The 20,233-nt window shown below is 40.5% G+C and overlaps 1 protein-coding gene and 1 long non-coding RNA gene across 3 annotated transcripts in view; one reads left to right on the forward strand and one right to left on the reverse strand.

Moving 5' to 3' along the window:
• LOC148370598 (uncharacterized) overlaps nucleotides 1–20,233 on the reverse strand; it is a 20,710-nt gene continuing 477 nt past the window's right edge. The window contains exons 1-4 of one of the 2 annotated variants that reach the window (XR_015849681.1): nucleotides 10,229–10,400; nucleotides 8,578–8,747; nucleotides 8,297–8,359; nucleotides 1–1,148 (exon numbers count right to left, since the gene is read on the reverse strand). This is a non-coding gene — a long non-coding RNA (uncharacterized LOC148370598). Of the gene's footprint in view, nucleotides 1,149–8,296; nucleotides 8,360–8,577; nucleotides 8,748–10,228; nucleotides 10,401–20,233 lie in introns of those variants that run through there. The other variant, XR_015849682.1, reaches the window with a different exon arrangement.
• The window catches only part of gnrhr1 (gonadotropin releasing hormone receptor 1), a 19,077-nt gene continuing 11,238 nt past the window's right edge, over nucleotides 12,395–20,233 (forward strand). Inside the window, exons 1-2 of the mRNA XM_088328286.1 lie at nucleotides 12,395–12,609; nucleotides 14,476–15,033. Coding sequence (XP_088184412.1) covers nucleotides 14,479–15,033 — 555 coding nt within the window. The 5' untranslated portion in view covers nucleotides 12,395–12,609; nucleotides 14,476–14,478. The remainder of the gene's footprint in view (nucleotides 12,610–14,475; nucleotides 15,034–20,233) is intronic.

Raw genomic sequence — 20,233 nt, forward strand, 5'->3', positions numbered from 1 at the left:
GGATGTACACAGAGTCATGCATGCACTGAACATAGTGTGTGTGTGTATGTGTGAATGATTACTTGTTTAGAAAAGAAAAACTGGTTAATTTCATCAAGTTAATTTGTAACATAGGTGTCTGAGAAATGCACAAATAACTAAATGTAATTTACCTTACATTTCCCCCTGTTGTGAATTTCAAAGAACATCAGTGAAAACAATACCAGGGGTTTCAAGTTAACACATCATTAAGAAATACAACTGGTTGGTGATTTCGTGGAGGGGCGAAAAACCTTCGTAAAGGGAAAAATTCCCCTCCTCGGGATCATGAGGTCGAGAATGTCTTATCTTGGAAAAACGGGGATAAAACAAAGACATCATACAAAGTAGTAAGCAAGTAGTAATTATAAGAGACATTAATGGAGACCGCAAGAGAAACAAACAAAAAATGTCAATCAAAGAATCAATCAATTAATCAGTGTTATTTTTTATTAGACCAGTAACTATGATGTTCATCGTGCATCCCCCTAGTGTAAGTATATGAGACTTGCACAATATCCGGCTATTATCAATGAAAGTGTGTGATGTGTGAGAGCTGACACAAATGTAGTAATGCAGCCTTTAATGTCCAAAGATTTAAATAAAACAGTAGCAGAAGTCGAACCGATTTCCTTTTTTCTCACTGTTTTTGGAGTTGGGGTCTTCTTTTGGTGCTTTTTTCTAGAGCTTTCTTGGAAAGACGGCCAAAAGTGTGCCCAAACATGATTTTGTATCCTGGGATGTGTCCTATAAATGACGGCACCACCCCACCGTGGGCTGATAAAAAAAAAAACATGAATTTTGTGGCTACCGCCCTTCTGCCTCTCAAACTGGACGAGGGCCTCGCTTGTGGCAATAGGGTAGCCTTTTCCGATCAGGAAACGGGATCGTGGAACACGTCCGGTGTTTTTTGGCGTCGATGTAAGCAGGGGCCCGACTGGCCTTACCCGCTCGGATCTTCATAGTGGCTAGGGAATCGATGTTCGTCTCATTTTCATCCACTGCAGTGTCCCTGGTGAATCCAGGCACCCCAACAGCCGTGGGGGCGATGAGTAGAAGGGCCATCCCAGCGTGGACTGGACCAGGCCTTTTTGTTTTACCAGCATCTGATCACCAGGGGTCACTGTCTCCTGTGTGGATGAGAGAAACAGAGATAAAAAGAGAGAAATAGGGATAGAGACAAAGAGAGATAGATATAGAGAAATATATATAGATAGGTAGAGACCTAAATTTTTCTTTTAATTAGGTAATCCTAATAAGATGTTTTTATTCCCCCCCCTGTTGAGACATTCATGGCTCAATTTAACATGAAAAAAGACTAATTCATTTATTTATATAGATTCGTATATTTTCTTAGATTAACTTTATTTATTATTAGTGAAAGCAAAATCCTCACTATAAGTTGCCGTATCCATTCTGAGCATTATATCCCAAAACTCAAAATCAAAGATAAACAATTCATTTTCTAAATTGTTAGCTCTAAATCTCAAATTTTGCTTTTTTACTAATTGAAATGAAATGATCTGCATTTATATAGTGCTTGTCAAGTCAATGACTTCCCAAAGTGCTTTACAATGTGCTCCACATTTCCCATTATCATCATCAGAATCACTCACCCTGATTTGAAATATTGAGTGTTTTCCTTTTTATGGATTGGTCATTGTCCAAAAATTCTGTGTGTATTTTTCTATTTCCTTCTTATTATTTTCTTTTCTTGATTTTTATATGTGTTATCTTGCTGTTGGCCACCCCCCTCGAGGCAGATGACCAGGGTAGATTGTTAAATCATCAACTACCAAATAAAACGCCTTTACTGTTATGATTCACTCTTTGTTTTGCTTTTTGTAAAAATCATAACCGATTCGTTATCTTTTCAGTAAGTAAATTTGTTTAAAACAACAGTATTTTACAAAGAAGGCAGGTAATTCACGCTCAAAGTGAATGACTTTGCCAAAAATGAAAAATACCATCCAAAAAAGTTTTCAATGAGGGCGATACTCTATTGGTGTATAGTCATTCTAATTGATTATTGTTAAGCTATTTGACAAACATTTGAATTGTTTTATATTATATCATATTCTTTTTGTGTAATATTTTTCTATCCGTCCAAAACTTCATAATTTGAATTAAAAAAAACAGTTATTCAGAAGACAATTTTTCATCAATTGCGGACAAAACTAATGTAAGGTTTTACCTCTTATTATACTGAATTCTGACCAAAAACATTTCACGTGTCTCGTTCTGAAGTTAGAATTTATCAGTCTCTTAAAAACTTCCCCCCAACTGAGTTCAAAACTCAGTTCAATTTTTATGAATACAAGTGAAATAAAACAGCATATATAATTTTGCAAGATAAATGTATCAATTTTCCTCATGTACATATACACTTTGTATTAACAAGACTCTATATAACTTCAAGCAGACGTATTCTTGAATGTTCTTGTGTTCCAGGCTTTGATTTGCGTATTCCACAGTACATTCACCATTTGAATGTTGCTCTTGGCCCATCAAAAGTACTTTTTCAAAATGTGTCCATCTCAAAAATGAAATGACTTTATTGTCTTTTTTCAGTTCCACTGACGATCAGTTCAGGCATCTCTTGTTAGCTGTCCGTAAAGCAGCTGGGGTGTGCTCCATCACCCCCGTGACCTTGTTGTTAATAAGCGCAGACAGTGGATGAATGGATGCCTTTGTTAATTTTTCTCAACTGTGGTCCCCATCACAGCAAACATTTTGTCCATTTCCATTCTGATTTGCCCACTTTTTGACAGTTTGATATGTCCTTTGGAGAGTCCATTGATTAAAAAAAAAAAAAAAAACATTTTCTCTTTAGTGGAATTCAGTGGCACTTAGAGTCTCGTTAATTCTATCGTGCTTACGTAATGGGATGTTTTAGTAAATTAGCTGGACTATTCAATGGCCTACATTTTTCTCTAAATTAAAGTACTAGTAGACATTATCTTAATTTAATTAATTTCTATCCATTTATTTCCCGTGCAGTTATATTTTTAAATTATCATGATCTGTCTCGAAATCAATTAATCCATTATTTTTAAAAACCTAGGATCCTTTCCCGAACTATAAGTCAGCATTTGTTACATATTTATTAATCATTTGTCAATCGTAACACGCTCATTCTTAAAATTTTTTTTAGTGTGGAATCAATTGTACTCCCAAAGAATCTTGTCCTTTGGGCTAAACTCATCAAAATTCCAAACCCTCACACTGCCTAAACATCAAAAATCTCAAAAAATGCCAAATGGAACTCAATGTCAAAACTTTTTAATTGTCTTTTCCTCTCTCTATAATCATAATCAATCTTTTCTTATTGATTCAATATAAAACAATGCATACTTGTCACTTATGAATTATCTTGTTGACTCGCATTTGTATTATATTATTATCATAATCTTTATTCTGTGCAATAGTCTTTGTTCTATGCAGCCCTTCGAGATCTTTTGTGGTTAAGGCATATAAACAAATAAACATGACCTGGCCCGACTTAATACTTGTGTGTTTTTTTTTCTTTTTAAAAAGAAAACACATTTCATTCAGTGACTGAAATAGCTTCAGCTACGTTATTAATGATTTCTAGTCTCAAATTTTCTTTTGTGTTAATATGTCGTTATTTTCAAACTTATTTCAAAATTTTGATTATTTGAAACGATTCAGATCTTTTGTGTGCATTATTCTATTGAGAGTAATCTGTTATTGAATATGGGTAAAAACTAAGGAAATAACATATTTCCGTATTACGCCTCTTTTGAATTTGTCCATTTACGAACGAACAAGAAGATGGACACTAAAATTATGGACGGATCCTAGTCACCTTCTTTGCTTTTTCGTCCTTGCTTCATTAGGAACAAAACTACACATCTTAAAAGTTTTTACCCTTTTGCTATTCGAATGTTCAACGAGAAATGATTACCGTATTGTCCGCGGTGTATGCTGGGATTTATATACCGGCGTTTCATTGGCTAACCAATGTGTCAATCATCATTTGAATTGATCACTATTGGCTAAAGTTATTCGGAGGTAAAGTGGGCGGATCCTTTTTATCATTTACAGGCTCGCATAGGCTAAAGGGGCAAAACAAAGCCTGCAATTGGCCGAAAAAGATGTGTCAATAATCAGTTGAATCGATCACTATTGGCTAAAGTTATTCGGAGGTAAAGTGGGCGGATCCTTTTTATCATTTACAGGCTTGCATAGGCTAAAGGGACAAAACAAAGCCTGCAATTGGCCGAAAAAGATGACTGTGAATAGCATGTTGGGTAGAACTACGCCATAGAGATAACAGTATTTTACTATTCTGTACTGTATTTGTAAATATTTTACTCTCCTGGATTTACTACACTCACGGCTATAAGAGGACCATGGTTGCATTATTATTGAACACGACTTCGGTGAGCTACTCCGGCTATATATTTTCCCAGTATCTTGTTTCAGACTGATCTCGATGTGTTCTATTTTTAAATTAAACTCAATTCCAAGTGTTTATTGTCATATGCACAGTAAAGCTGAGAGCGAAAAAGAAAATAGAAACTAAGGAATGGTTGGCATTTCTTGAATCCCACGACATTAATCTTCCGAATGATATTTGGAACGATGCATTTGAGTGACATCGTACGGACACCGCATCCGCATGTGTCTACAACACGTATTTGCTTCTTTGCAAGCTTTTGGAATGTTAAGGGGGTAATAAGTGTGACTGAACTACCTGATTGTTTTGTCGACGTTCCCATTGTAGCGCCTTATAATCCGGTGCGCCTTATGTATAGAAAATATAGGACCAAAAACTATTTTTGGGGGGTGCGCCCTATAACTCGGTGCGCCTTATAGTGCGGAAAATATGGTAGTCTTGTTATTTACATATTCTTTCTTTTTAAACTATTCTGTATAATTATCTTGTATTATACACTCAGTGTTTTCGTTTGCCCACGTACCTGTGTCCTAGACGCATCATTTTTGCTGGGGACGTAACTTTTTTGCCACACAATTGTCATTATCACCCAACTACTCTTTAACAAATAATTACTGCACTACAAACTTTTCATCGTTGTTTTGGTCTTGCGGTTTGAGTTTTTATTTTTCTGCACGCCGATCTTGGCTAATAAGATCTCGTCGCTTCGAGATTACCGTATTTTCCGCACTATAGGGCGCACCCCCAAAAAATAGTTTTTGGTCCTATATCTTCCATAGATAAGGCACACCGGATTATAAGGCGCTACAATGGGAACGTCGACAAAACAGTCAGATGATTCAGTCAAATTGATTACCCCCTTAACATTCCCAAAGCTTGCAAAGAAGCAAATACGTGTCGTAGACAGGTGCGGATGCGGTGTCCTTACGATGTCACTTAAATGCGTCATTTCAAATATCATTCGGAAGGTTGAAGTCTTGGGATTCAAGAAATGCCAAACATTTCTATGTTTCTATTTTCTTTTTCGCTCACAACTTTACTGTGCATATGACAATAAACACTTGGAATTGAGTTTAATTCACTCAACTCATCACAGCAACATCAAGATCGTTCTAAAACAAGATAAAGAAAATATAAAGCCGCATAACTCACCTAAGTTCTCACGTTCAATAATGATACGCAATCATGGTCTTCTTACAACCGTGAGTGAAGTAAATCCAGGAGAGTAGAATATTTACAAATACAGACTAATGAAACATGTTTCTTTATGGCGTACTGTAGCAAGCTTGCTACGCCATTGCTAAACTCGGCCGATTGCAGGGAATGTTTTGGCCATCTAGCCAATCCGAGGCTCCGAATAACTTCAGCCAATAGTGATCGATTCAAATGATGATTGACACATTGGTTAGCCAATGAAACGCCGGTATATAAATCCCAGCATACACCGCGGACTACTCCACGTTCGGGGTAAAATGGAGTCGGCGGCTGTTGAGTAAGTTGCGAGACCTTGCGAATTTAATATTGAGCCATATATAAGGCGCACTGTGTTATAAGGCGCATGGTCAGCTTTTGAAAAAAATTAAGACTTTTAGGTGCGCCTTATAGTGCGGAAAATACGGTACGTCATTGTTGGTGGTAATTGTTGTCGAGCGAAGATTAGGTCAGTCTTTTTATTAGAGAACCGGCTTTTTTGGCTCAATTCATTAAAGAGGGCCGGCTTTCAAACGGCTCACTTGCTTTGATGATTGATATTACGAATTATGTTGTACAAAGAAGTTAAGGAAAGAAGGAAGAATAAAAGGAGAAAATGAAAAAAGACAGGCCTGTGGCCATTCCTCTGATTGGTACATTACTAACAACAATTAGATGCAGAAAAATAATTAATAATTTGATGATTAAAATTGAATGAATATATAGATCTCTACTATATATTTGTCACCGATTTGCAACCTCAAAGATAAGTTAATTTGTAACATAGGTGGCTGAGAAATGCACAAATTACTAAATGTAATTTACGTTACAGGGACTATGCGCTACACTAACAGCCGAATTATTGACACACACTGCTCACTCAATATAGAGTTTCTAGCAGTATCGTGTAGACCCTTCTATCTACCGAGAGAGCTAACTGTGGTCATTGTGGTTGCTGTTTACGTTCCACCGGATGCTAACGTTCCACCGGATGCTAATGTTAGCATAGCGCTAAATCTCCTGCCCGCTGCTATCAATAAACAGCAGCTCGCACACCCCGACGGAGCTTTTATCGTCGCTGGCGACTTTAATCAGGCATGCTTAAGGACTGTACTTCCCAAATTAATTCAATACGGGGACTGAGCCATTAGGGAAAAACACTGGACTGTGTGTACTGTAAGATCAAATCTAGTTGGATCCGGCCATCTCTGTCTGTCCCTCACACCCTCATACACTCTTTCCGGAGGAAAACAAAGCCTATGCAATCAAGAACAGTACAAACATCTTCTTTGTGCCTTTATCTCTTTGTTTTCTTTATCCTCACTGTAAAATGTGGAACTGGAGTGCCACGTCCAATTTCGTTGTCACAATATATTCAACTCATGTTACAATGACAATAAAGGTATATTCTATTCTATTCGTTTTTTGAGAAAATAAGCCCCCTTAAGAGCATTCAGATGATACTATCTGTGGCTAACTATCTGGCTATGCTAATTTCATTCACATTTCCCCTTTAGTTTTCTTTGGAAGAAAGGCCCTGGCCACAGTAAAACATCCGGTGAAGGAAATCAAACTGACAAATAAAACCATGTGCTTATCACCCCCACCACCTTTCTATTGTGTATTAATTTTTTGATTGACTGAATTACTGTTTTAAATGATCAAAATATGTTTGTATGTGGTTGCTAGTCGAAAGGGAGAGAGGTAAAGAATTGATTTGGCCCTAATAAGTTCCATGCTTTTTTTTCTGTATGTGTGTGTGTATACTTGTCTAACAGAAATAAATGAGCAAAAACTGGCCTTAGCGTAGTAAAAGTGTTTCTGCTAACAACACATTGTAGTTTGATGTTAATAAATGGGAAATGACACTTCAGAAAAGTGTTTAATGATAAAAATTAAAAGTACAGTAAACTTAAAAAAAGATTTAATTAGTCTGGGAGAAATACACATCACATTTTTATTTTCCACAGCTCATAGTCTGGGAGAAATACACTCAAAATTCATTTTAAACTGAAATACTGATGCCATCCCACTACATGTAAACATTTTCAAGTTATCTCAACTTAAAAACATAACCTCAAAGTCTATGTTTGCTCATTTACGTGCAAAAATGCCACCGAAAGTCCCACATTTTCTCATTTTTGTGTAAAAAAGATAAAATAACTACAAAGTAGATACAATTTTTGGTCTTTTCCACACAAAACAACATCAAATGTCTCAATTTTGCTCATTTGCGTGCAAAAACAACACTGAAAGTCCTAATTTTGCTCATTTCCGTGCAAAAACAACACCGAAAGTTTCCCTTTTTCTCAGTTTTGACACCAATAGTCACACCTAAGCTCATTTCTGCACAAAAACGCCTCTGAAAGTCCCAGTTTTTGTCATTGTCATGCTAAAATGCCACCAAAAGTCCATCTTTCGCCTACTTTCGCGCAATTTAAACACCTTAAGTCCCACGTTTACTCATTTTTGTACAAAAATGACACCGAAAGTCTCACTTTTGCTCATCGTTTAACACTGTAAGTCCCAATTGTGGTCATTTTTTAGCAAAAACAACAGTCTAACCCAGAGGTGCCTGAAAAAAACACCTTTTACTGACACAGAAAGTACATTTTTTCAAACAGATTATCATACCATACATGGCTGTTGTGTTTATACACTTACTTCAAAATCCAGAGATTCAAGAAGACTTTGGAGCTCTGGTTTATGGCTCAGTATTACCTAGTACTTAAGAATAAAAATGGGACAATATTTCAATTGCATGATGAAGGATTTATATTGCAAAAGTGACATTTTAGACATAATACAAATACGTGTAATGTCAAAAATACTTAAGTTTCTTTTTATCTATGTGTTTTGTCAAGACTGCCTGAAAAAATACATTATGTGACAAAATTATTTTAATCGTAATGAAGGGGGAACATTTGGATGATGTTTGAACTAACCTGTATTTCTGAAAACAATGCTGGCCACATGCTTTCAATCTGAATCACAAGTGGCTCCCTCCCAACTATATCCTGTCCTTGAAGCGCAAAGGTCCAGCCCATCAGTGAACAGATTACAGTCCGGCTTCTTCATGACTTCATCTAGCAGAGATTTGGTATCCTCTTTAAGGCTGTTGGGAATACACATCTGACTTAAAAAGACAGCGCTGAAAGGGGCACTTCAAAGTTTCCTTATTTTTCAAATGGACTCGCAGATGAACAAAGTAATCTTTAAGTGTGCCTGACTCTAAAAACTCATATCGTTTACAATGCAGACGATATGTCACAATAGTACTTCCATGAGCCACAGCATCTCAAGGTCTACGACTCACGGTTTCATGCTTAAGAAAATGATTCTTTAGAGCTACTTATGTCTTAAAAGAACAAACACAGTCACTGCAGATGCAAGACAGGGGACAAGACCTGCTATATTGTCTGTGTTTCAACTTATAGTGCAATTATACTACCCTGGTTAGCTGTGAAAAATGTGCAAAAACTTACATGTCTACGTCATAGGACTACATATGCAATGGAATTCTCTCCCTATCTGTAAAAAAAAAAAAAGAATGACGTTGAAATTTATGCATAGTTTTCACTGGAGGCTGCAGCCAGCTATATGTACAGAGAAACTAGATACAAATTGATCAAAAAAAACAAAACCCATTAACTTTACTGCAGAATGGTCTGTGGCTATAACAGGCCATTTTTAATTAATTTAGTATTGTTTTACTCATAACGATGTCATTATTCTGTAAGACTTGTCTAATGTCATGTTTGAGTATCGGCTTAGACAAGGAAAAGATCCAAGTGAAATGTTCCACTATTAACTTAGATGCCATGTCAGATACACGAAGAATAGATCTCATCTTTAGGAATAATGATGCCAGGTTAAATAATTGTTCCCGGTGAAGTTATATACTATTTTATACGCTGTTTTATTCCACTTATACTCAAAAATACTTGTCCTTTGTGTGACTTCAGCCTTGAGTGCATTTCTTTAGAAGGTTGTTGAAACCGCATTTCCTTTGGAACGTGTCTTTGCTTTCTGTTTGTGTAAATAACAATGATTTATCACCTCGCCTGGGGGCAAACGTGATGACCTATCACCCTTCTCCCAAGCTTCAAAGGACGATTGGGAAATTTGCATCGATGACGGCGCGGACCAATCAGCCAGAGTCTTGGTCATGGGACGTGAACAGTTTATCGCCATGTGTCATAAAAGGGGCAACCCGGAGGCCCCCGTCGCTCTCTGTCTCCTACACACGATTGTAATTGGCACGGAAGAAAGATGTGTTAAACTCTTTGATTCAGCTAAATAAATTAATATGTGGACTATACTCGGCTCAATAACTTCTCCGACTTTTGGGCATGCTCCAACTGTAAGGGTTTGGACAAGAAACGTGAAGTGTCTTCGTAGTCAGATTTAAGTTTGAAAATGCCATGATTACCTAAAAGGAGCCACCTGGGGTAATCATCTGACGCGCTGGAATGCGCTCCCTGATTGGTTTATGTTCCCTTTTTAAGCACGCTACGCGGAGACCTCTGGGTCGGAGGATTACTTTTTACCCCGTTTGACTCGCCTGATTTTCCTGTGTCTTTTTGACTTGTTTACCTGATTCTGCCTGCCTCCGATCCGACCTGCTTCCGTTCCACGCTACGATCTTCTCTCCAGTCCCGGTAAACTCGACCTGCTTCCGTCCCACGCTACGATTGGCTACGTGTCCCGAAGTTGTCTTCACGGCGTTACTGCTGACGTTCGACGGTCATCGCGTCTCCCGCTAACCCTGTCCGCTTCCCCAAATAAAAGACTTGTAACGAAGGCTCTGGGGTCTCCTGCTCTGTTCTGGTCCTCCTGACAGAATCCTCCGACCAGAATGGACCCCGCGTTCGTACATCTGCCCCCTGACGACTATGAATGCCAGAACCAGCAGCCCAATTCCCTATTAGAATGTGCAATTCGGCAAGTCATTTCCGACGTGGCGAAATTGGCTAAGGCACCTTCGGCCTTATGACTGCGCAATGACTCTAATGCCTGCCTGATCGACTCTCCGCGGCCGGCCTGTTCGACTCTCCGCGGCCTGCCAGTCTGACTCCAACTCTGCTGCCTGCCAGTCCGACTTCGACTCCGCTGCCTGCCTGTCCGACTCCCCTGCCTGCCAGTCCGACTCCGCTGCCGGCCCTGATTCTGCCTGTTCTGATTCTGTCCTGTTTGCCGGTTCCTATTTTGCCTGTTCTGTTTGCCGGTTCTGATTCTGCCTGTCCTGTTTTTGCCGGTTCTGAGTCGACTCTCCTGTTTGCCTGTTCTGAGTCGACTCTCCTGTTTTTGCCGGTCCTGATTCTGCCTGTCCTGTTTGCCATCCGGACCCACCCTCTGCCGCCCCTTCGGATGCTGATGAGGGGGCTTCCCTCCATTTGGCCCAGGGAGAGGTACTGTGCTGTTACATAGTTCCTCGATTACCAGTGTTTCCCTGTGACGTGTCTTGGATTTATTTTTTTTTTTTCCTGGGGGACTTCTGGAGCCGTCCCTTGAGGGGGGGGGGGGTTCTGTCATGATTACCTAAATGGAGCCACTTGGGGTAATCATCTGACGCGCTGGAATGCGCTCCCTGATTGGTTTATGTTCCCTTTTTAAGCACGCTACGCGGACACCTCTGGGTCGGAGGATTACTTTTTACCCCGTTTGACTAGCCTGATTTTCCTGTGTCTTTTTGACTTGTTTACCTGATTCTGACTGCCTCCGATCCGACCTGCTTCCGTTCCACGCTACGATCTTCTCTCCAGTCCCGGTAAACTCGACCTGCTTCCGTCCCACGCTACGATTGGCTACGTGTCCCGAAGTTGTCTTCACGGCGTTGCTGCTGACGTTCGACGGTCATCGCGTCTCCCGCTAACTCTGTCCGCTTCCCCAAATAAAAGACTTGTAACGAACCCTCTGGGGTCTCCTGCTCTGTTCTGGTCCTCCTGACAGAATCCTCCGACCAGAATGGACCCCGCGTTCGTACATCTGCCCCCTGACGACTATGAATGCCAGAACCAGCAGCCCAATTCCCTATTAGAATGTGCAATTCGGCAAGTCATTTCCGACGTGGCGAAATTGGCTAAGGCACCTTCGGCCTTATGACTGCGCAATGACTCTAATGCCTGCCAGTCCGACTCCAACTCTGCTGCCTGCCAGTCCGACTTCGACTCCGCTGCCTGCCTGTCCGACTCCCCTGCCTGCCAGTCCGACTCCGCTGCCGGCCCTGATTCTGCCTGTTCTGATTCTGTCCTGTTTGCCGGTTCCGATTTTGCCTGTTCTGTTTGCCGGTTCTGATTCTGCCTGTCCTGTTTTTGCCGGTTCTGAGTCGACTCTCCTGTTTGCCTGTTCTGAGTTGACTCTCCTGTTTTTGCCGGCTTAGCACTCTTTGTCGCTCTGGGGTCTCCTGCTCTGTTCTGGTCCTCCTGACAAGAACAAAAGAAAGATTGAGAAAGCGTGAAAGAGAGAGAATGAGTTTGATAGAGAGCAAGAAACAGAAAGATCTTAATAAAGCGTGAAAGAGGGTAGGGCAGAAAGAATGAGGGTGAAAGAGAGAGGAAAAGGAAAAAAAAGAGTAAAAAAAGAGAGAAAGAAAGAACGAGAGAAGAGGATAGTGAGAGAAAGGGTAATAAAGCGCGAGATAATGAAACAGGGAGGAGAAAGGGCGCAAAGAGACGACTTTAGACTGGTTGGGAGCTGCCACTCTTCGTTCAACCCCGAGGAGCCGACTCATAGAGCCGCGTTGTTTGCGAACGACACACCAGTGCTTCTCAATTAGCGGGACAAGGGAGTGCGGGCCAGAAGCAGAAGATCTCTGCATCGAAACCAGATCACAAGTGGAAAACGAAAAATGCACCATGAGGCTATTTGGCGCCCAAGTGGAGGCAGGAAGAGCCAGAAGACAAAAGTAATGCTTCAGCACGTTGGACAGCTCCTCTGCAGATTGTTGCCTCACTTCCCCGAAGATTGGATCGCAGGTGAGAAGATGGCGCATTGCGCTGGGGAGTAGATAGCGCATGCACAGAGGTCCAAAATGCGCCGGTAACTTGCCAGCAATTTCCCTAGTTGCGTTGGAGACAAAGGGGACTGCGATTTGGTGACGTGGTCGTCGCAATTTGTTTCGCTCAGGCGCATTGCAAATTCTTGCACTTGACCAGGAGGGGTGAACGGTGGGGGTGCAGTGTCTATGGGGCGCTTGTGCTCCTCATATGCTTGCATGACTGACTGTCGAACAAAAATGGTCAAAGCATCATGGCAGCATATATAATAGAAAATATAGTGCTAAAAAAAAAACAATCGTTTGTTTTGGTGCCAGATTTGTCCCGATTGCTCCTTTGACTTTAGAAGTCTGCATCATACCTTAATAACGGGTATCACTCGCTATTAGTGATGTCAGCTGGGGTTCCGAATTTGTTCAAACCAAAAAAACTTTGGGCCTGGACAGATATATTGACGCTAACAAAGATGTTAAAAATGTCAGAAAAAAAATGTTAAAACGTCTTGTTGCCGGACATGACTGAATTGTGAATATGCTTGGCTGTTAAGATGGTTGTTCAAACCTCACATTGTGTTTGCTGTTAAACGTCACATTGAAATATAATATTGTGAATGTGCTTGATTGCTGTTGAGATTGTCAAGAGGGGTTGTTCAAACTTCGCACTGTACCTCACACTGTGTGTTTTCTGTTATTAGTGTCAATGAATTTGTTCAAACTACTACAAAAATACTACAAGTACAAAAATAATACAACATTACTAAATTATGAATTATAAAACAGGGATTTATTATAAGATTTTTTACAAATTTTGAACAGATACAATACAAAGTATAAAATACTACTACAGTAATACTATAGTACAAAAGTACTATTACAGTAATACTGCAGAGTTACTACTACAGAAACATTACAAAATACTACAAAAATACCACTGCAAAAATAATTCAAAATACTACTCTCAATGTACGATCTCAGTAATACTACAAATATACTAGAAAATTACTACACATTTTTTAAGAAAGAAAGACTACTAAATATTACCACAAAAATATTACTACAGAAATACTACAAATACAACAGAAATACTACAAAATACAGTTAAAACAGGAAATCCAGCATGAATCATGTATTTTTCAGATCCACAAATATATTTGCAATTGACACATGCAACTTTGAATCTTGTGCATGTATTGATTGATGAGTTTTAGATCTTGAGTAAATTGCAATCGTATTTGTTTTCAAGACAAAATTCTCCCCATATAGGTCCATCCATTATCTGCACCGCTCATCTTCAGTAGGGTCGCGGGAGTGCTGGAGCCCATCCCACCTATCTTTGGGCAGTGGGCAGGGGACACCCTGAACTGGTTGCCAGCCAGTCGCAGGGTACACAGAGACAGACAACTTACTCGCTCATTCACACCTAGGGACAATTTGGACCGGCCAATTAACCTGACATGCATGCGTTTGGAATGTGGGAGGAAACCGGAGTGCCCGGAAGAAACCCACGCAGACACGGGGAGAACATGCAAACGTCACACAGGAAGGTTCAAGCTCATTAGCTCAGAACTGTGCTGCACATGCTGCCGTGGTTCCCCCCTCCATATAGGTGTTGGGTAAAAATGACTGTACATTTTTAGTTGCAGGAAGTTCTTCCCATTACAATTTACCTCTGGGAAATTCTACCTTCATTTTTTGCATGGTCTACTGAGTCAGACTGCCGAAAACATGGCAACAATTTCAAGCGTTTACAAGCACTTCTTCCAAAATTCAACCCTTTACAAAATACTACTCAGATGGAGACACCTCATCCAAATGTTGTCCCATAGAAGTATTTTTGTGTTTTCAGAAGATGTCTGGTAAGGGGCCAACATGGGCGCCAACCCCGCTCCCTGGTAGCGACCAAGGGAGCGTCAGCGGTTTTGGCCAATGGAACAACAGCAACCCGGGCCAACGGAATATGAGCTCGTCGTGGGAAGCGCCCAAATTCACGTTGGCGGCCCGCTGCCGTGTTGCTGCCACGTTGGCGCTCTTTGTTTTTGCATCAGTCAGCAACCTATCTGTGCTGATGAGCGTGCTGTGGGGGCGGGGCTACCGTTTGGCGTCGCACCTACGCCCTCTGCTGGCCAGTTTGGCTTTGGCTGATTTGTTGTCGGCGCTTGTGGTGATGCCGCTGGACGCCATTTGGAACGTGACGGTGCAATGGTATGCGGGTGACGCTATGTGCAAGCTAATGTGCTTCTTCAAGCTTTTTGCTATGCACTCGGCGGCGCTGGTTCTGGTGGTTGTGAGTTTGGACCGCTACGCAGCCATCTTGAGGCCGCTGGATTCGCTGGACGCCATACTGAGGAATAAACGCATGCTGGTGGTGGCCTGGACGCTTAGCGTACTGCTAGCCACGCCGCAGGTACGTTAGCCGACACTCTCCAGCTTTGTGTGAGAGTAGCTTTTGATTTATTGATTGACGGCTCTGTTTTTTTCCCTTTGTTCATCAAATACAAGGTTACAATGATGTCTGGAACAACTTTGAGAAACAATTGAGAAAACAGAAAGACGGGAAAATGTTGAGCTTATCTTGGTCCCGTCCCCTTAACAGTCTAAACCAGGGGTCTCAGACTCAAATGATTGGGAGCTGGGTCTGGCCAAATCAGGTTTTCCACAGGAAAAGCTCCTTTAAACTCAAGCCATGGTTGATTGTATAACACTTCACAAAAAGTCACAAAGGACAGCACAGCCCACCAATTACAACCCCTCTGTTTTTTAAAATAACTCCAAATACACGGTAAAGGCTCTTCAGGTGGTTCTACACATTCAGCTAATGACTTTGTGGTGTTCTTTAATACAAAGATTCAATGAAACCAGGAAGAGATTTGTAAAGAGCATGTGAATATGTCATATGATAAATATAAATGATATATAGTCCAGAGATTTTCTAAAAAAAAAAAAAAAAAAAAAAAAAAGATTTAAAAGCTTAAACAAAATTACAAATTAATGTTGTTTTATATCTCATTGTATTTTATCTATCCAAATTCATTGTACTTTATACATGTTTCAATGACAAATTATAGTCCTAAACCTACAAAAATAAATAAATCAATCAATCAGTAATGAATAAGTCCACAGTTTGCTTGGGCTACTAACATGACACTTTCATATTAGACAGGGGGCATCAAATTATCACGCCCACATTTGGCCCCCAGACTGTGAGCTTGGGAACTCCTGGCTGAAACAGTTTTTACAAAATGCTTTTCTTCAAAAGACTGTCAAGTTTTATTGCATTTTTTGTTTTCCTAATATTCCAGGCATTCCAACGTCACCACATTCCTAACATACCTTTATGAATTATGATTTATTTATAACCCGTCGTATTTAGGAACATCCGTCATTCTTCAAATAGGTTCAGAGGGTGGTGAAGGCCTGGGGAAGAAGCTATTCCTTCTCCAGGCCATCACCACCCTAGACGAGCGCACAAAAACTGTGAAAACATATATTGAGACTTTATTTTTGGTGCTGCTAAATCTTATTGCACGAAACTGAAAATATATACCCAGTGACTTATTTTGAGGTTTTGGTCGCTGCTAAATTTTTACACTTCTTTTCATTGCACTATTATTACGATACACTATTCTTCTTCATTGCATTATTTTTTTAACGTTGGCCAATCTCCAAGCACTATGTTGTAAATATATATATATATATATATCTCTATCTCATCAGCTACACTGCTTATCCTCAGTAGGGTCGCAGGGGTGCTGGAGCCCATCCCAGCAATCATCGGGCAGTGGACACCCTGAACTGGTTGCCAGCCAATCACAGGGCACACGGGGACAGACAACTCACTTGCTCATTCACCCTTAGGGACAATTTGGACCGGCCAATTCACCTGAATTGCATGTTTTTGGAATGTGGGAGGAAACCGGAGTGCCCGGAGGAAACCCACGCAAGCACGGGGAGAACATACAAACTCCGCACAGGAAGTCTGGAGCTGGATTTGAACCCACGCAGGAGGTTCCCAAGACATGAATTGTGCCGCACATGCGCTAACCACTGCGCCGCCGTGCTGCCATATATATATAAATTAATTATTTTAATATTTTTTTTTTCTGCCTGTTATATCAAAAATCTTTAATCTGCTTACTCTAGAGTGCTATGTCAATCCAATAATTTGATAACTCCTTTGCATAAACTGTGTAATTAATTCATAATTCATTCAATATTCAAATGTTAAGTGTCATTAATCATTCAAAGTTTACAAATGATTTCAAGACAAAGTTCTCCCCATATAGTCATAAACTACTCATTACTCATAAATATGATGGTCACGAATCTTCATAACATGATAGGTCATAAATCACTCATGCTTCATCTATATGATGAGTCCTAAATTTTTCCATATTCATAAATATGTCAGGTCATACAGCATTCATATTTCCTAATTATGACGGTCATGAATCATTCTAAATATAACGGTTCATAAATCGTACATAAGTCATAAATATGACTGGATGAATACAATTTAAGGAATTTGTGTATTAGAGAAAGTGGTGATGCCAAGAATGTTAGGAATGCCAAAACTGCAATACAACTTGACAGGCACCAAAGTTGCGGCACTGGCGAGGTTTTTTCAAGCCGTTGGTGTTCTGCAGCCAAAACTCCAAATAAGGGCAGTTGGCACCATGTGATCGCCAGTCTAAAATACGAGAAAGTTCTCCACATATAGGTCCATCCATTATTTACACCGCTTATCCTCAGTAGGGTCGCGGGGGTGCTGGAGCCCATCCCAGCCATCTTCGGGCAGTGGGCAGGGGACACCCTGAACTGGTTGCCAGCCACTCACCCGGTACACAGGGACAGACATTTTGCTCGCTCATTCACACCTAGGGATAATTTGGACCAGCCAATTTACCTGACATGCATGTTTTTGGAATGTGGGAGGAAACCGGAGTGGCCGGAGGAAACCCACACAAGCTTGGGGAGAACATGCAAACTCGACACAGGAGGTTCGATCTCACACGCGCTAACCACTGCGCCGCCGTGCTGCGGAAACTAATATATTAGATCTTATGATGACTTTAGTTTGTTAATCAAGCGTGTGCGTTGAGACTCAGAAAAAGCGCAAAAAAATGCTCAAGTGGAAGGCTAGTAATTTTCTGTTAGCATAACAATACTTTGTCAATCTGGCTCTAAAACAGGAGTGTCCACCATTTTAAATTTGCCAGCTCCATTGAAAAATCGATTCACAATTTTTTTTAGGTTAATTGAGGTCATGTTGGTTGTATTATTTGTATTTATTTAATGTAAAAAGAAAAATCACGGAGCTATTTAAGTTTTTTGTCACGGACCAGGGCAGGAAACAGGAAAAAGAACCCAATAGAGTAACGTACTCACAGTTAATTGGGGAGAGGAGGAGGGCGCGCACATTCGATTCGGGGATCGATGGTCGCGGAAGTGGATAGAATTCCAAACAAAAGAATGTTCAAAATCAAACAAATCAGGCCGAAAATAAAACAGGATCAAACGCAGGCAAATTCACAGACTAGGCATTTCTCAGAGTTAAACAGGAGTCTTGCAGAAGTTTCACAGAAGTTTAACAAACTCTCAGACCACCTAACGGCTCAAAGGAGCGCGTTTAAGTACTGCCAAGTACATTCCCAACTAAAATCGACTTCTGTGACTTTTAAGTGTCTCTTGCTTGATTGCCATCATATCCGGCTTGCGCAGAAGAGGACGCGTGATGTCACACCAATGCATCGTTAGCAGAAGTGTTCATGAATGCTAACACCATAGCACATCTAGCAATTTGAAAGTTATTTTGCAGAAGAGTTAGATAGATAGATAGATAGATACTTTATTCATCCCCTAAGGGAAATTCACACAGTTGTCCCCCCAAATATTAATTAAATAGAAACCCTCACTTTCACTCCATTGATTGCTCTTCGTGTTTTTGTCTGCCATGGTGTGTTGATTTCTACGCTGTGGAAGAACATGGAAACCAAGTAGCCACGAGAGAATTGAAGATGAATGACTAGAAGGTCTGCAAATGGAGGAAGCTAAAAAACACATTCCATCACATTTTTATCCGTGTTTTATTTTGTAATCAATACTTAAGCAAGCCACAACCAAACTCGGTTTTGCTACTGCTGTATTTTTGATTAAGCACATGAATGCTCGTCTGTGTTGTGCTTTTACAGATAATGAGTATCAGCTCCAAGTATCGGTTATCGGCCTCCTCTTGATACTAATAATTGGTCCTGGAAAACCCTTATCGGTCGATCCTTAAATATCTGCAGTCGCTAAATAATTTTGGAGGTGCGGCACGGTTTGAGTTGGAACCAAGTAGCTTTCTCTGTACAGTCCTTTGTTGTGGGGGAAGCTAAAAATATATGTCACCGGAGCCGTTACACCATCAATCGGAGACAAGATGCATAATGAGGACACAGCCGACGGCTCATAATTTTACCCACAATGAAAAGTGGAATCAATCAGCACAAACTGTCGTGATGGCCTAAGTGAAGTCACCTGGGGCAATCGTTTGGCGAGCTGGAGCGCACTTCCTGATTGGCTGACGTTCTCCACTTAAGCGGTCTGCGTCCAGAGATGGACGTTCGAGTGTACTCTTCGTATCCCTGAGTTTTTCTCCAGACTACAAGGTACTCACGATTTCTCTTACCTGATTCATGCCTGCCTCCCGTTTTTTGACCTGTGTCCGATCCACGTTTTGCGACCTACTCTCCCGCCCCGGCCATCGACTTACCCGCTAAGCTGCACCTTCAGTCTATCTGTCACGGAGCTGCCATTCTGACCGAAGAGGCTGACCACCAACAAGCGCTGACGTCCCGAGCCAGCTCCAACTACTCTTGCAAATAAAAACTATTCTGAAACTAACGCTATTGGATCCGAGAGTCTGTTCTGGTTCATGACACAAACAATCCAATTTGTAAAGTATTTTCTGTCCATTTTCCTTTTGCATTTCTTTGAGGCATTGCACAAGACGTGTGGAAGATTTCAAGAATGAAATGTTTCCTTTTCTTGGGCTCTGGATTTTTACCCGGTCTAGAATTTTCCCCCTGTGCCAAAAATATCCCACCCAGTGATGTCACCTCTGTGACGTTCAGTGTCAAGTCAAATTTCATTTTTTTGCGTGCCAAAGTTCGCCCATGGGTGTGCAAACAAAAATGGTAAAAACGCTAATAACATACTTTAAGTGCATAACTAACTTTTGGGGCCAAATTGAGATTCTTTTCTACATCAGCTTCCCCTAGGAAGCACTATCAGTGCCCAAGTCAGTCTACTAAGCATATTGCAGATATTGAAACAAACAGCATTTCTTTCTAACTCATGCTCTTGACTCAGACATTTTTTTCTTGAGATAGACATTTTCCTAAAGTCCTATAATGATTCAGGCAATTGTGTAAGTGTGACGATATGGTCAAACAAAATAATGAACAATTTACATTTTGTTGACATTCTTGTTCTTATTCTTAGTATTTCACAGAAAATGTAATGAATTAGCAATTTTTAGGGGAAAAAATATCCCAAAATTGTGAAGTTATTATGAAGTTAAATAATTACATATGACAATAATATGACAAAGAATTTAAACAGCG

The sequence above is a fragment of the Urocampus carinirostris genome, chromosome 2 (genome assembly GCF_059441175.1).
Source record: "Urocampus carinirostris isolate Australia breed hairy pipefish chromosome 2, RoL_Ucar_1.0, whole genome shotgun sequence".
In the NCBI taxonomy this organism is placed as follows: domain Eukaryota; kingdom Metazoa; phylum Chordata; class Actinopteri; order Syngnathiformes; family Syngnathidae; genus Urocampus; species Urocampus carinirostris.